We start from the raw sequence: 16,672 nt of genomic DNA on the forward strand, positions 1-16,672 counted from the left end.
CTCAGAATCGCTATGATCTGTTGAAGCGTTCCTGAATTATTTCCTCATAAAGGGACACTGGTCAGAATTACAAAAAATGGCCAGGTCATTAAAGGGAATCTGTCACCCCTTTTTTGAGATATCATATAATATAATTTAATTGTGTGTCACATAAGGATTCTCTTAGTACTTTTGCTTCCCCCTGACCCTGCACCTTTCATGCATAAATACCTTTTTTATATCGGTTCAGATGTATGTAAACTGCCACGGTCCGGTCCGATGGGCGGGGCTTATTCAACTGCTCCCCCCCCTCCCTGTCTTACTCTACGCATTTCTTCTTGTGTAGTGTAAGACAGGGAGGGCGGGGGAGCAGTTGAATAAGCCCCGCCCATCGGACCGGACCATGGCAGTTTACATACATCTGAACCGATATAAAAAAGGTATTTATGAAGGAAAGGTGCGGGGTCAGGCGGAAGCAAAAGTACTAAGAGAATCCTTATGTGACACACAATTGAATGATATAATTATATGAGATCTCAAAAAAGGGGTTACAGATTCCCTTTAATGTCAAAATAGGCTGGGTCATGAAGGGGTTAACACAAACAAGGAACCTGCAAGGGAAAATGCGGATCTGGCAGCAGATCCAGGTCCGTCACCTACAGACACTAAGCTTAAACTGAGGTGCTTTTTGCCTGTCGGTGGGTGTATACTGCTGAGGAGGAGCCATTTTTCCTATTTTGCTAGTGTCAGCCTCCTAACGACAGCAGCATACACCCATGGTTAACCTGTGTCCCCCAATGAAGTGATAAAGAAATCTTATTGACAAGTCAACAGGTAACAAGGGTTCCTGGAGTCATCCAACTGGTTTGTACACAACACTATATCCATCTATGACAATAAGTTATGGCTGACATTCGTTATAAGTGTTGAGTACCATACATGACTCTCCATTATTAGTGTCTGCCCTCCAAGCATTTCTGTAGCTACAATAAGAACTCATGTGTATTCATAACCTTGAATAATGCCTTCAAAGTTCTCTCTAGGAGTCTCTTTTATAGAAAAAAAATCTGCAGCACAAGCATTATAAATGGAGCTGAGTGCACTAGTCTTCACTTAATCATTTTTTCAGGTAACTTACACAGTCACGTTTCTTAGCTGAAACACAATAAACAGCAAGTAAGCCCTCCACTACGGATGAGCGGACCCGTGGAAGTTCAGTTTTTGGACTCAAACAAACTTGAATATGGACCCGAACCCCACTGAAATGTATGGGGACCCAAACTTCAGAGCCAGAAAACTCACTCTCTCGGCTCAAACTAAGTGTGAATGTTGTAGCAGATCAGTGAGTCGAGTATCTTTTTTTTATCCCACCTCCCTGGCATATTAATAAGGGCCTGTTCAGTAGTGAACTACCCCTTTAAGTTACATAGTTATTAAACAAGTTGTGTAATTTAGAAATCCCACTGTCATATACCCCAGTGCTGTGGAGTCAGTAAGCCAAACCTCCGACTCCACTGCACTGATAACTACTTAGCATGTAGATTAAGTTCAGCACAGATTTATCTCAACTATTTATTTTATTTATTTATCTCAACTTTCATCAGGAACAGGATAGACATTTATACGACATTTTATAACTTACCCAAATTCTTATGAAAACATTTACAGCACATCCTGCACTGAATTATCGTACAAACTAATTACATATTTTAGGATTCTGCCATTTTATACCGACTCCACAGCCCTGATATACCCTATTGACAAGCCAATACAATGGGGCCCCCGGTACAGACCCTCATCTTATGGCCTTCAGAGAGCAGTTACAAGAAGCGTCTTTAGCCCTGGAGGACCTTCTTTGTCCTGCAACCCACAGCCCAGTGACTGACAATATGACATGCAGGACAGCGCACACTAATGTTGTGCAGGGATTTTTTATGGACAGACAGCAATTAGTGATGAGCGTATGTTCTCGGATAAGGGATTACGTGAGGTTCTTCATGTGACTGCACGTATGCGATTCCCATAGTGCAGATTAACTTCCCGGTTGCTTTTCTCTATAACACATTGAGAAAAACAGGTAAAGCCGCTAGTCCGCATGTGATCGCCACATACTCACAGTCATATGATGACTGGTTGAGCTGATGACAGAGCAGAATCCAGAGAGAGAGCACACGGTCAGCATTCTGCAATCCGCAGTGACATGGAATGATTTCAGGATTTTTCTGAAGGCCTTAAAACCCCATTAAAGTCAGTTTAGGCGACCACCATGTGCTTAAAGAAGCCCTCCTCCCATCAAGATTTGTATCCTTAGTATATTGCAGTCATCATATTACATAGCAGTGTGTACTTACAATTGCTCATTTTACCCTACTCCCCAGCTAATTCTTCTCTTTTGCATTAGGTCTATGATATCTCGTGATTAAAAACTTACTAGCTGAATCCTTCTAAGCTCTATGAAGAAACAGGAGGTCAATTTTCCCTGTACGAGTCAACAATCGCTGCAAAAGTGCCTGGCAGGGAAAGGAGTTGAAGAAGGGAATGATAAATGCAGGGACAAGAGACTTCCTGTTTCTAGACAGAGCAGAGAAAAGAGATAAATTATCTGGGTAGAAAGGCAAAATGAGCAATTGTAAGTATTGTAAGTAAAATATGATGACTGCAATATATTAAGAGGATAAAAAAACTTTTATAGGAGCGCTTCTTAAGACAGAAGAATCAGCGCCTTCTAAATGTAGTGTAGGAGAAGAATATTATCAATAAAATGGATGGCAAGAAAAACAAACAAATCAAGCCAGACACATCACTGAAAGCAAGGATCACCAAGATTCAACTTCCCTACTTTAGACACATCATATGAAGGGAGCAGTCACTGGAGGACATCATGGTTGGATGAATAGAAGGAACAAGTCGAAAAGGAAGACTTGCAACTAGATGGCTTGATACTATCAAGATAATGGCAGTATATGCGTTACATATCTAGGCTTTCACAAGTTCGATCTTCCTACAGAGTGTTCATTCATCAAGTTGCAACGGCTTGAGATCGAGCTGAAGGCCGTTAACAATAATAAAACATAAGCTTTATATTATAAGGGGTTAGCAACTTCCTTTCCAAATTTCTAAAATGCCCTAATCTGCTATATTCTGACTTAAATATTACCCAATGGCATACCTCTGTAATTTATGGCCTCCGTGATTTAAAGGGGTTGTCCGATCCAAATCTGTAAGTCTGCAGTCACTCAGTGTGACTGTAGACTTATGAATCCCCCCAACCCAGGCACTGTGCATTGCAGAGATTCTCCAGATTCTGAGCCAGGATAGGAGGGTATCTATAAGTTATACATAGTCCCGACCAGGGCCCGTTTAGTGGGCATGACCTCGCTGCATAGACTTGTATGCAAGTGAGGCCACACCCGCTGGCCAGTAGTATGTATAACTCCTACATAACCTCCCGGACTCGGATGCAAAATCGGTGAATCTCCACAAAGCACAGTTCGTGTGCTGGGGGAATTCCTAAGTCTGCAGTCACAGAGAGTGACTGCAGTCTTATCGATTTGAAAAGGAAAACCCCTTTAAGCACAGGTCAGGGTTACAACTGCTATATTTTAGGATTTCCAGGCAATACTCAGTGTCTTCCATGTAATTGGCAACGTAATGTTCTCCTACCTGACATTGCTCAGCTGACAAGCCCTTTGAAAATGCTCCCGAAGGTGACCAAAGTCGCGTCCACTGAAGGCTGCATCCTTGAAATATCCTAGCTCCTTGAAAAAGTGATTTGCTGCTTCTCTACAGGCGGGGTCCTGTGGATTAGTGGCATCGGCGGGAATATGCGGCACAGTGACAGTAAGACCACCCACAGTGAGCTTCAGCAGCATCTCAGGTTTCAGAAGTTCCAGGGGTGAGGACGACTGTTTACCTGCCAAAAAAAGTAGATGAAATAAAAAAAAAAGAAAAAAAAAATAATAATGCATGTAATTCAGAATCTAAACATTCCTGACCTTATTTAAGCAGGATTTTAAGTTAGTGGGGTATTCCTATCTCCAAGATCCAATCCCAATATGTAGCAGGTGTAATAATAATGCTAGCAAGTACTTCCAATTACCAATGTAGGATAGTTATCAGGAGAACTGTCGCTAACTCCATATGCAGGGCACTGCATCAGGATGGTTGTGTATACTTCACCATAAAGGATAATGCGCGCTTTACTTTTTTTTTTTTTTTTATTTCTCTGTAGATAGTCTCCATCACATGGGGGAGACAGCAAAGATTAAACAGGCTTTGGGGCTGGGGCTGCACAGTGACATTCGTCCCACTGAAACACGCCATCAAATAATTATGGTGTCGCATTGCCACATGTGAACTACCATAACTGCAACACCGAGTCACAAACGTTTCCCAATGTGTCGGACTTACTGTCGCTGATCAGGAGTTGCATGCTATTTGTCTGCAACTTGACGTTTGTCTTTTTTACAATAAAATTGCAACTCTAAAATAGTTGCACAAAAGTTGCAGACGATTTGCACAAATGTTTTTGGTCGTGCAACTTGTCTGAGCATTGCTATCATAGGACACATGTCGCCGGGTAACCCTAGCCTTATGTTCCATCCCCCACCACGTTCTAAATTAGCTTATAGCAGCTTAATAACTTTCCCAACCCAAAACCTCAGCCCTAACCAGTACGATCATTTCACATCCACAGATTGTGGATCTGACTGTCCAGTTTCACCTTGTTACACTACAGAAATTAACCATTTTCTTCACCCCCCCTTCTTTTTTAATGATTCATTAACATGGAACAAAGGATTACTGCACCACAGTGACACTTAGTGGACAAATTATGGTAGGGCACTTGCTCAGTGCACTATTACTCAAAATTTAGAGTTCATTGCTCGTTTGCAAGGCTACTGACCACTGCTGAAATCTATCAGTGGTGGACTGTCTCCTAGTCAAGGAGCACAGTGCATGCAAAAGTTATTTGCTACAGAGCTTGTAAGCATTTCTCTGAAGATAGATGGATTGATCGATCAGGCCAGGTTCAATGCCCTGAACTCCTCAGATTTTCCCTCTGCGTGCAGCATCAGACAGCGTACAGCTCAGGTCAGCGAAGCAGCCATACTTGCTGGTTCAAACAGTCAATAAATCAAGAGTGCAATGTCCTCGTCTTGAAGAGCCGGAAGTCAACAGGCAGCGGAGTGATGTGCTCCTGGAAATGGGAGATACGACAACCCCTGTAACGTGCATGGCGGTCTTGGGCAACTGAAGCTCAATGGTGCCTCTTCTCCAAAGGCTCCATCTGGACGCAATCTATCAAGCCAAACAAGGCAAGGGGAAGTTGGACAAAACGGAACAACAGACTCTTCTCCATGTGCCGGTAGGTAAGTTAGGCTATGTTTTCTCTGAGCACACCTGAATTACATGTTGCCCATTTTTGAGCAGCATTAAACAGCTTTCAGAATCATAAGATTAAATTCTGGACAGCCAGGCTTTACTTAAAGTGAACCGGTCACATTGCACATTCAGTCCACACTGTGAACAGTATGGTATAGAGAAAGAAAAGCTGAGCTGAATGATATATATACTGCTCAAAAAAATAAAGGGAACACTATTCCATTTGCAACAGGCTGTTTGTGTTCCCTGTATTTTTTTGAGCAGTATAGTTTTGCTGGGAAAAAAAAAAAATCAGTATAACTTGTATTTTAGTCACTGATATCCCAGTTATTATATACAATTGAGTCCAGTGGGAAATCTTACTCAGTGATTGACAGCTATCTCTGCATGCACAGTCCTACAGGGAAGACTGTCAACCACTCAATAGGACCACCCACTGGACTCCTATGTTTGCAAACACCCAGTATTTCAATGAATTAGATAGTACTGGAAACCTTTACACAAAAAATGTGATCTGCTCTTCCTGCATGTCAAATGCCATTTTCAACTTGACAGGTTCTCTTTAAAAAGGACTTACCACTTTTTGGGAAACTCTATAAAGTAAAAGAAAGAAAGAATATAAACCTCTCAGAGATATATAAATTAGGAAAATTAAGACATTTCATCAATAATTTAGTGATAAAACCTCTGGAATTTATGAGCAGTCTGAAGTCGTCTCAAGCTCATGGCAGGACTCTCTGCTGTCTCAATATTTGACAGCTGTGAAACTTCCTGCTTCTCAGCTAGGATATACCAGTGTGTGGATGGAGCCAGAGGACTGCATCATGTAAAAACAGAAGATTCTCCACTTCATGCTGCATAATGTGGAGTCGAAAGAGGAGAATAGAAGCAGTGGTACAGGTAAAGACTACAGCTTTCTTTCTGTGGTTTGGCTGCTGCTGTCCTAATACAGTAAGAAGAAAAAAGGAGATTTTTGTGTACTCACCGTAAAATCTCTTTCTCTTAGCCTCTAATTGGGGGACACAAGACCTTTGGTGTTATGCTTTCCGTCCACTAGGAGGCGACACTATGCTTAATCTGAAAAAGATTTGGCTCTGGCTCCTCCTCCACAGCATACACCCCTGGGAGGCATCCGCCTTACCTCAGTTTTTGTACCCAAGCAGTAGGAGGAGATAACAAATCCAACATAACCAAGCTTATAAACAAAGGCTACTATGTACAGCTCAAGGAACAATATGAGTACCCAACATAACAGCCCGCAAGGGCAACAGGGTGGGAGCTGTGTCCCCCAATTAGAGGCTAAGAGAAAGAGATTTTACGGTGAGTACACAAAAATCTCCTTTACTCTGTCGCCTCATTGGGGGACACAAGACCTTGGGACGTCCCAAAGCAGTCCCTGGGTGGGAAGCAATGGACGAATATTGTGCTGACAGGTCCCTAGACTTGGGACACTGCCGCCGGCAGGACCAGTCTACCCAGACTCGCTTCCACTGAGGACTGAGTATGCACACTGTATTGTTTTGTAAACGTGTGTAAGCTAGTCCAAGTGGCCGCTTAACACACGTGTTGTGCTGAAGCCTGGCGTCGAATGGCCCAGGAGGCTCCTACCGCCCGTGTGGAATGTGCCGTGATACCGGCCGGAATAGGAGAATTGTTTAGGCGGTAGGCGGCATGGATGGTGGACCTGATCCACCTGGCAAGGGTAGCTTTTGAAGCCGGTAAACCCCTGCAAATGCCTTCTGGAACAAGGAAAAAAAGGAATCAGACTTCCGGAAGGGTGGAGTCCTAGACACACACATACGCAATGCCCTGGCAAGGTCAAGCGTATGCCGGGCCCTCTGCACTCTATGAACCGGAGCCGGGCAAAGGGTCGGTAATGAGATGCCCTCATTGAGGTGGAAATCAGACACAACCTTTGGAAGGAAGGATGGAACTGTACGGAGAACCACCTTGTCCTGGTGGAAGAATAGGAAAAGCTGTTTGCAGGAGAGCGCTGACAGCTCAGACACCTTGCGTAGCGAGGTGATTGCCACGAGGAAGACCACCTTTTGTGATAAAACTCGAAGTGGAACTTCCTTAAGAGGTTGAAAAAGGAGGTGCCTGTAGAGCAGTTAGGACCAAATTAAGGTCCCACGTATCCAGTGGACGTCTGTAAGGAGGGACCAATCTGGAGACTCCCTGAAGAAACGTCCTGACTTGGTTTGTTAGCAATACGCTTCTGAAAGAGCACTGAAAGCGCTGACACCTGACCCTTAAGCGATCCTAAGGATAGGCCGGCGTCCAGACCTGATTGAAGGAAACCACGAACTTTCGGAAGAGAGTAAGGGAACGGAATTCGCCCGCAAGAGTCGCACCAAGTAAAATACGTTTTCCAGGTACGATAATAAACTTTGGCGAGAGCTGGTTTCCGTGCCCTGATCATGGTTCTAATGACGTCTGGAGCAAACCCTGCCTGGGTTAAAACCCAGGTTTCAAGGACCACGCCGTCAAATTGAGAGTCCCTAAATTCTGGTGGTAGAACAGGCCGTGAGACAGGGGATCGGGACGGTCTGGAAGACGCCAAGGGGTGTCTGCTGTAATGCTGAAGGATGTCGGCGGAGCATGTACGTCTGGGCCAGTCCGGCGCAATTAGGATGGTCGGAACTCCTTCCCGTTTGATCTTCCTCATGACTCTGGCCATCAGGGGAAGAGGTGGGAAAATGTACAGAAGCTGGAACTGAGTCCAGTCCTGAACCAGGGCATCCGTCCTGAGCAACCTCGGACCGCGTGTCCTTGCCATGAAAATGGAGACCTTGCAATTGAGATGAGATGCGATTAGGTCCACGTCCGGAGTCCCCTAGCGATAACAGATCCGACGAAAGATTTTTGGAATGGAGAGACCACTCCCCCGAGTCCATTTCCTGTCTGATGAGGTAGTCGGCTTCCCAGTTGTCCACACCCGGACTGTGGACCAGTGAGAGTACTGATTTCTTGTTTTCTGCCCAGCGAAGGAGACGCGCCACATCTCTCATTGCCTGGGCACTGCGAGTCCCACCTTGGTGGTTCACATATGCCACTGCCGTGGCATTGCTCGACTGCACTCTGATGTGCGAGGCCTTCAGCAGATGGCAAAAAACTTTTAGCGCCAGGAAGATAGCTCGTATCTCCAGAATGTTGATGGGCATGGTCGCTTCTATTGGAGACCACGTGCCCTGTGAAGTAGGTGCACTGCACCCCATCCTGTTAGACTCGCATCGGTGGTCAGGACTTTCCATCGACTGGGAAGAAAGAATTTTCCTTTGGCCAGTACGGGTGGTTTGAGCCACCAGTACGGTGATTTCCTGGTTGACTCCGTCAGTCGGAACTCCCTTTCGAGGGAGAAAAGGGTTCCTGTCCCAGGATCTGAGAATGGCTAGTTGAAGAGGTCTGAGGTGGAACTGGTCAAATGGTACCACCTCCATTGCTGCTGCCATCCTGCTAAGGAGTCTCTTGGCAAACCGAAGAGATCGGCAAGGTATGTGTATTAACATGCGAACTGCACCGCGGATAGCTTGTACCTTGTCCTTGGGAAGGTGTACCAGACCCCTGGAGGTATCGAATAGGATCCCTAGGAAGATCAGTGACTGACTCGGGAGTAGTTGACGACTTCTTAAAGTTGACTAGCCAGCCTAGACGAGTTAGTGTGTCGATCGTGATCGAGACGCTGTCTTCGCAGTCTTTGACAGAAGGTGCCTTGATGAGTAGATCGAGACATGGGAGGACCACTATGCCTCTGGAGTGTAGGACATCCATGGTGGCTGCCATAACCTTGGTGAATGTTCTGGGAGCCGTGACTAATCCGAAAGGCAAAGCCACGAACTGGTACTGATTCTGCCCTATTGTGAACCTGAGAGATCTTTGATGAGCAGGCGCAATAGGGATGTGCAGGTATGCCTCTTGTATGTCTATGGAGGCGAGATATTCTCCCTGTTCCATAGCCGCAATGATGGATCGAAGGGACTCCATGCGAAACTGCCGAACTCTTACAAACTTTTTGAGTTGCGTTAGGGCCAGGAATTGGCCGAACGCTGCCTCCCTTTTTTGGGAACCACGAATAGGTTGTAGTAGAGTCCTTGGAATCTCTCGTTTTCGGGAACCCGTATTTTGACTCCTGCTTGAAGGAGAGAGAGACACTATTTCCTTGACCCACCTGTCCTCTGTAATAGGCAGCCAGACTTGCTGAAAGATTAAAAATCGACCGCCTACAGGTGGGGTGTCTTCCGTATTTCGTGAGTCATGACGAGGAGAAATTCTGGAATTTCCCTCCTTTGGGCTTTGCCTGGCCTGATGTTGACCGCCAATTCTTGTCCGTCCTCTGTGCTGTCCTTTGGTTGTCCCTGTGAGGGGGAACGGTTGTAATTCCGTGAAGGACGTGAAGCGGCCTAGCCTGAGGAGTTCCGAAAAGACCGGAACTTAGCCTGGTTACGTCGCTTAAACGTACGTTTAGGTTGCGGTTGGGGAAGAAAGGTACTCTTACCCCCCGTGGCATTGGAAATCATCTTGTCTAATTTTTTCCCCGAAAAAAATCTCCCACTGACGTACGGGAGATCCGTAAGAGGCTTGTTTGAAGACGTGTCCGCTTCCCATTCTCACAGCCAGAGGATACGTCTGATTGTAATTACATTCGCTGCTATACCTGCTACGCCTCTTGCAGAATCAAAAGCTGCAAGGCGTATGTAATCTGCCACCACCGCTATCTGAACTAGTTGATCGAACATCTGAGGAGCAGACTTTTGGAGGCTCTCCTGCAATCTTTTGACCCATGCCAGAATGGCAGTGGCTGCCCACGTTGAGGTGACCGCGGGAGCCAGGGAGGCTCCTGCAGCCTCAAAAAATTGAACGAGCCATGCGCTCAATCTACCAATCTGCTGTATCCTTCAGGGTTGAGCTATCTGGCAGTGAGAGGAGAGACTGTGCTGCAAGCTTAGAGATAGGGGGATCGATTTCCGGTGGATCTGTCCACTTCTTGGTCTTTTTGAGAAAAAAGAGAGTATCTAGCCCTTTTTTACGGTTGGCGAATTTTTTGGCAGGTTGCGAAAAAAGCTTATCAAGGATGTCCTGAAAGCTTGGGTGATCAGAAAAAAAACTTTAGGGACTTCAGGGACCCCTCAAAACAGATTTTATGTTTTGGGGGTTCTTGGGGAGCATCGGATAAAACCAGCACCCGATGAATAGAAGTGATAATGTCCTCAACTAGCGCTGTATTGCTAGGAGGACAAGGAGCCTGAGACTCCTATGTTTCCTTTTCTGATTCGGAGTCACAGATGCCCTTTGAATCCTGCGCATCGCTGAGGCGTTGCCTGGAGGGAAATCTGGACCGCCACTTTTCCAAGCCCGAAGATCTCTGTGGAGATCTGCTGCGCCCATCTTTGGAACGAGACGGTCTAGGAGACCTAGAATTACGGTGTCTCTGCGTAGAGCGGGACGACCGTGAGCCATGGGAGGACGTAGCTGAACGTGACCTATGGAGCCGTTCACTACTAGCATTGCCAGGGACTGCCTGTCCGCTTATAGCTGGGATATGACCCTGCATAGCCTGAAGCAATGTGGAAGTCAGCGTATCTATGGACTGTGACATAGATGCGGCCCATACCGGCATGTCAGTGGAGTTGAAACAGTGACAGGAGCCTCTTGGGGCACTGACCCAGCATTTTGGGAACAACTCTAGCAGTACGGTGCATGTTGCCACTGGGAAGATTGGCTTTACAGGCTGAACAGACTGCGTAACAGCAGATAAACCTTTTTTTTTTTTTTTCCTTCTTTCGGACCTGGAGACCGACATAGTGCACTGAGTGCCGGCAGGTTATTCTGACCAAAAACCTTACTGGGGTGGCTATGCAGAGGAGCGGTATAGGGAACCTATAGGGAGTCTGCGTCCACAGGATATTATCCTGCTGTGCCTTACCCCACCGGTGTGCTCCTAGATCCGGCGCCAGCAGAAAAACTTCGGTTCTGCGCCCCCTGGAGACTGTGCAGCGTTCTTGAGTAATATAGCAGCGCTGCTTTTTTTTTTTTTTTTTCTCTTCCTTCTTTCCCTGAGGTAAAGAGGTGGGAGGGAGGAGGGGCGGAGAGCAGAAAAAGGGCGCGCAGCCAGGCAAAACCGCGCCTTCCTGGTTCGATCCGCCCCCTGTATGACGCTGTGCAGCGTCATTATCATCATCCAGGGGGGCGGGCCGGGGGCGGTAACAAGGGCGGCGGCTTCGGCTTAGGCCGAAGCCGCGGTCTAAAGTACAAAATCCTGCCCGGGAAGGGCTCCAGAGCGGCGCGGTAGTCCGGAGGGGGGCAGAAAACGAACCAAAACCCCCCCGGATGAGTGCCATATCGCCCGGACGCCCCTATATACGCAGCGCAGCCATGTGAAGGGTCTTTTTGACCCCTTTAGAGGGCTGACGCTGCCGCAGGGACAGGAATCCCTGCATACTGTGGCCCAAATATGACAGCCCCCGGCCCCATAGCAGACCACAGCAGTGCTGGGGCTACAATAAAGTTAGCGCTGCGAACGCAGCTCCTACCTGCGGCGTCTCAACCTAACATCCCTAGAGGGGGTTAGGGAGGGCGCTTCACCGCCATCAGGAGGAATTCTTCCTCACCTCAGCCTCAACCCAAAAGGCCCAGGGCCTGGGGAGGGAGGGGGGTTCTCGACCTCGAACCATGCACCCGAAGGGCTGGGGAGGGAGCGACATGGGGAAGAGCCATCTCTACCTCAACCGGGTACCGCTAAAAAGAGGACCGAGGAGGGAGCCATGCCGGGAGTCTCAGAGAGACCCTCTTTTCTTCATCTGTGTCAAGAATCTTCTTATGGTGTGCCTCCTTGCGACACTAAGCAAAAACTGAGGTAAGGCGGATGCCTCCCAGGGGTGTATGCTGTGGAGGAGGAGCCAGAGCCAAATCTTTTTCAGATTAAGCATAGTGTCGCCTCCTAGTGGACGGAAAGCATAACACCCAAGGTCTTGTGTCCCCCAATGAGGCGACAGAGTAAGACTCAGATAAACCTTTACAAACAGCTGTGTCCTCCTTTTAGCAGATTAACCCCTTGGAAACAGCTATGTTCTCCTCCTGCAGATTAACACTTTAGAAACAGCTAGATGGTCTAAAGAATACACAAGGGCATCATATTACATATCTGATGTATAATAAGAGTACAGTACATTCATAGAGATATTATGGATAGGAAGCTCAGCGGTCACAGCTGATGGCAAATATCATAATGCAGATGAATAACAACAATAATGATGCTAAAAACAGCAGCTCTCACCTTGTATCTTGTTGAGGTTTTGCAATGGAGGCATAGTGGCAGTAAATGGTGAGTTCCCATACCGTCTAGGGCTGCTGAGCATTAACTGAATGATATAAACCAATATAATTAATACCCATTGTAAATGAAAATCCCAATTATCCACATGAAAATCAAAATCACTTTTAGCTATTTAATGTGTGCAAAATATATTACGATAAATGCACACGATAAATAAAATAGAAAGGTTTTGTCACCGACTACCCCTGACTCAATGGACATTGTTCATTTGCTCTCTAGTCAGGGCAACTACTTTTGGGTCAATATAGACTAAATTCAATATATTTTGTTATTTCAAAAATATGGCAAGAGATGAAGTAAATGTTCCTGTGTCTACATTTTGCGTCACCTAATCTTGATCATAATACAGTCTAATAATTATTATGATTTAACAAGTTGGACAACATTTTGATCAGTTAGACAAATGTTCAAAATGTTGTCTATCCTGTTACATTTTTTGTAACCAGTGGAGGTGTATTAAAACAATAAGATCAGGCTTGCTCAGCCCTTCTAACCCCTGCGGACCAAGCGAAGATTGCTCTTGTGGTATGTGCTGTGACCAGAAGAGACAATGTCTCCGTCTTCTTTAAAGTGGCTGAAGCGGCACTCCATCACAGACATATCTGTTGTTGCGCCATTCCAGTCATCACAGGTGGTCAAGTGACCTGAGAATGGGATGCCACTGCTCCCAGTCATGACGCAGACCACTGGAGTGGCTTGTCCTGGATTCATGGGGGTTAGTGTACAAGTACATGTGATTTTATCGCTATCTATACATTCATGACATTTACACATTTCATGTTCATTTTACAAGTAAGGTATGTGCCCAATAAGCCTTTTTGACTTTTTGGAGCAGAAAAGTCAACTTTTAGAGGAATATTTGGAAAGTTTTTGCTTATTTTCAGCTCCAAAAATGAATAAAAAAACCTGAGAGTGCACATATTTTTGGAGCAGAAACTCAAAGTTTTGAGGAGTTTTGGAGGAAAGTTTAAGAGATTCGCTCAGTCTATGCTCCAAAAACTGAATGCACATAGCCTAAAACAACCCCTTGTATTGTGTAGGATACTTTGTACACCATGTTTCATCATTCTTCTGCAACCTATTCTTCTTTAAAAAAAAATGTATGTTAAGTGGACATTAAAAAAAAAAATAAATAAATTGCTTTTTTTTCTTGCCAAATAAATTAGAAAATGTTAATTTCTGGCATACTGAAGAAACACTGGATAAATATATTTGTCTATATTGTCTTTTTTATTAAAAACACAAAAAAATATCTGTACTGTTTTCTAATTTGGTTATGAGACAAGGATTTAAGACACGAAACCTGCCAGTATAACCACAACCTATGTAAAGGAGACTTAGAATGTCCCCAAACGCTATTAACCTGGGGAGATAGGGTTAATCTGGAGGTTAATAGTGCTAGGCCATGTTCACACGCTCAGTAGTTGGTCAGTATTTTACCTCATTATTTGTAAGCCAAAGCGAGAAGTGGAAGAATCAGAGGAAAAGTATAGCAGAAGCACGTCACTACTTCTGGACTTTTCAACCACTTCTGTATTTATCACCCACTCCTGGTTTACAAATACTGATGTAAAATACTGACCAAATACTGAATGTGTGAACGTGGCCTTACAATGCTTACTAGACACTGCACTGAAAGTGCAGCTCTAGGATAAAAATTAGTTTTATTCCTCCCATGACCCACTGGCTTTCATTCATTCATAGGTGCTGATGCAGCTACAGTCACCGCTCCGTACACAGTAAACAGTGGCTGTATTCCTACACTGGCACTTTGATAGCTCGCTTTGCAGGGCATCTGTGCTTGCTGTTAATCAAAGTGCCAGGGCGTGCTAATAGCGCTTCTCCGGACACACCTCAATGACTGAAAGCTGGGAGGAACAAAGTTAATTTTCTCCCTGTTGCTGCACTTTCAGCAAGGCAGCTCAACAGCATTGTAATGCTATTAACCTGCAGATTAACCCTATATTTGCAGGTTAATAGTGTTTGGGGACATGACCGATTCCCTTTAACAAGTTTCCAATTATACAAATGAAAACAGTTGAGTAGCCGGATCCATTTTTTACAGTAAAACTGTCCACACTTACTCCAGGAGTAAAGGACGGCCCCTGGAACAGGGCATTGCTATAATCACTGTAAATTGAAGAATCAAGGTCCACATCCGATAAGTCATGTGCAGATCGAACAGAAGTGACACTGTTTGTCATGGCTGCCATAGAGAAAAACATATCTGGGGGGGGGGGGAAGAGAGAGAGAATAAATACACATTTCCTTCACATACATCACAGTTTTACGTTTCTTAATTTAATATTAGTTTGAAGGAAAATGTTTGCAGGACAGCCGGTAAAATCTTCACCTCCGTTCTCTAGATTCTGAAAGGTAATAAGTTCAGGATCTGGCACAAATAAGGATCCAGGTCTTGAATGAAGTTGCTGGTTCAGATCCTGTTCTATGAGCTTTAGATCCTCCATGTCTAAAGGGCGACTCTTCAGCAACTTCTCTCTAACACTGTTTGATTCTGTAATACAAAACCAATGTCAGCAACCTTTTAAAGGCTCTTATGATAAAAGGGTCTTCCAGTTTGAAAAAAACCCGGTTTCCAACTATCAAACTACGCTTTGCTCACCCTCCCCGGGTCCAGAACAGAGTTGCCACTTCTGCTCCCGGTGTCTGTAATGGTCTGCATCGCTGATGTTATGTCTACAATGCTGCATATAATCAGTGAGCTCAGCAGGTCTGCCTAAGTAGACGGCACAAAATTCTCAGAGCCGTTGAGCTCTCTGATTAGCTTTAAGTCGGAGCTGCAAATAATAGCAGACAGCTAAAATCAGTGACAAAGACTCCATGCTGGACCCGGGAAGGATGAATAAAGCGCAGTTTGCTTTTTGAAAGCAAATGGCCTGGGACAGGGGTTTTCTGAAACTGGACAACCCTTGTAACAAAAAGTAGTAGTTCTGCAAAATTTGCAAATAAAATGGTAACTCAATGTAGCAGTGTAATTTGTTTCCTCCCACCTCAGTTACATTCATTCACTCCTTCATTAGGAGCGGCGAGCCTCTGTCTGACTAGTCGAGTACATTTTCTAATGTGCACGGGGAAGCACGGTGGCTCAGTGGTTAGCAATGCAGCCTTGCAGCGCTGGGGTCTTGGTTCAAATCCCACCAAGGACAACATCTGCATATAGTTTGTATGTTCTCCCTGTGTTTGTGTGGGTTTCCTTCGGGAACTCCAGTTTCCTCCCACATTCCAAAGACATACTGATAGGGAATGTAGATTGTGAGCCCCAATGGGGACAGTGCCCATAATGTCTGTAAAGCGCTGTGGAATTAATGGTGCTATATAAATGAGTAAAATAAATAATGTGTAGACAGAAATGACTTTCTATGAACTACAGGATGACATCACCTAGTATTAAATCTCTCTTTGCAGCGCTGACACTCTGCACCTCACCTTTATATCTAGTCCTTTCTTCTTTATGTATCAGTGCTATGATAAAGTAGGTGAGTCCATAGAACCTCACTTGACATACTGCATATATGAATCTAAAAATACTGTGCAAAATAGAAAGTGCATTTCTACGGCAAGCAGCTTTACAAGAGCTGACAGGGAGAAACTTATCACCAGCAAGAGGCAGGTTGACAATCTGAAGCTTCATCACACAGGAAACAGACTGCAGTGCGAGTCTGAGGACAGCAGATCTATGTCACTAATCACTGAATGTCATTAGACAGGAGCCAGTGAAATGTGATGAGACCTCATCACCTCCGGCAAAGTCAAAATTCATTGTGAGAAATATAATCTGCGTTAGTATAGCTATATCAGATGGAAAAAAAAATCAAGATGACAAAGAAGCCAGAAACGGATCATCACCTAAAACATCTACATTATTCTTCATTAACAGCCTATGCAGTGCTATATAGTTAAAAATATTTGTGCTGGTGTGTAGTGATGAGTGAGTATACTCGTTGCTTGAGTGTC

At 45.1% G+C, this 16,672-nt stretch overlaps 1 protein-coding gene across 1 annotated transcript in view; it reads right to left on the minus strand.

Moving 5' to 3' along the window:
- ATG2A (autophagy related 2A) overlaps positions 1–16,672 on the minus strand; it is a 212,600-nt gene that overhangs the window by 164,217 nt on the left and 31,711 nt on the right. Inside the window, exons 8-11 of the mRNA XM_073554473.1 lie at positions 15,051–15,212; positions 14,782–14,924; positions 12,638–12,722; positions 3,643–3,892 (exon numbers count right to left, since the gene is read on the minus strand). Coding sequence (XP_073410574.1) covers positions 3,643–3,892; positions 12,638–12,722; positions 14,782–14,924; positions 15,051–15,212 — 640 coding nt within the window. The remainder of the gene's footprint in view (positions 1–3,642; positions 3,893–12,637; positions 12,723–14,781; positions 14,925–15,050; positions 15,213–16,672) is intronic.

The sequence above is a fragment of the Dendrobates tinctorius genome, unplaced genomic scaffold, assembly GCF_039654945.1.
Source record: "Dendrobates tinctorius isolate UK_male_01 unplaced genomic scaffold, ASM3965494v1 ptg000211l, whole genome shotgun sequence".
Taxonomy (NCBI): Eukaryota; Metazoa; Chordata; class Amphibia; order Anura; family Dendrobatidae; genus Dendrobates; species Dendrobates tinctorius.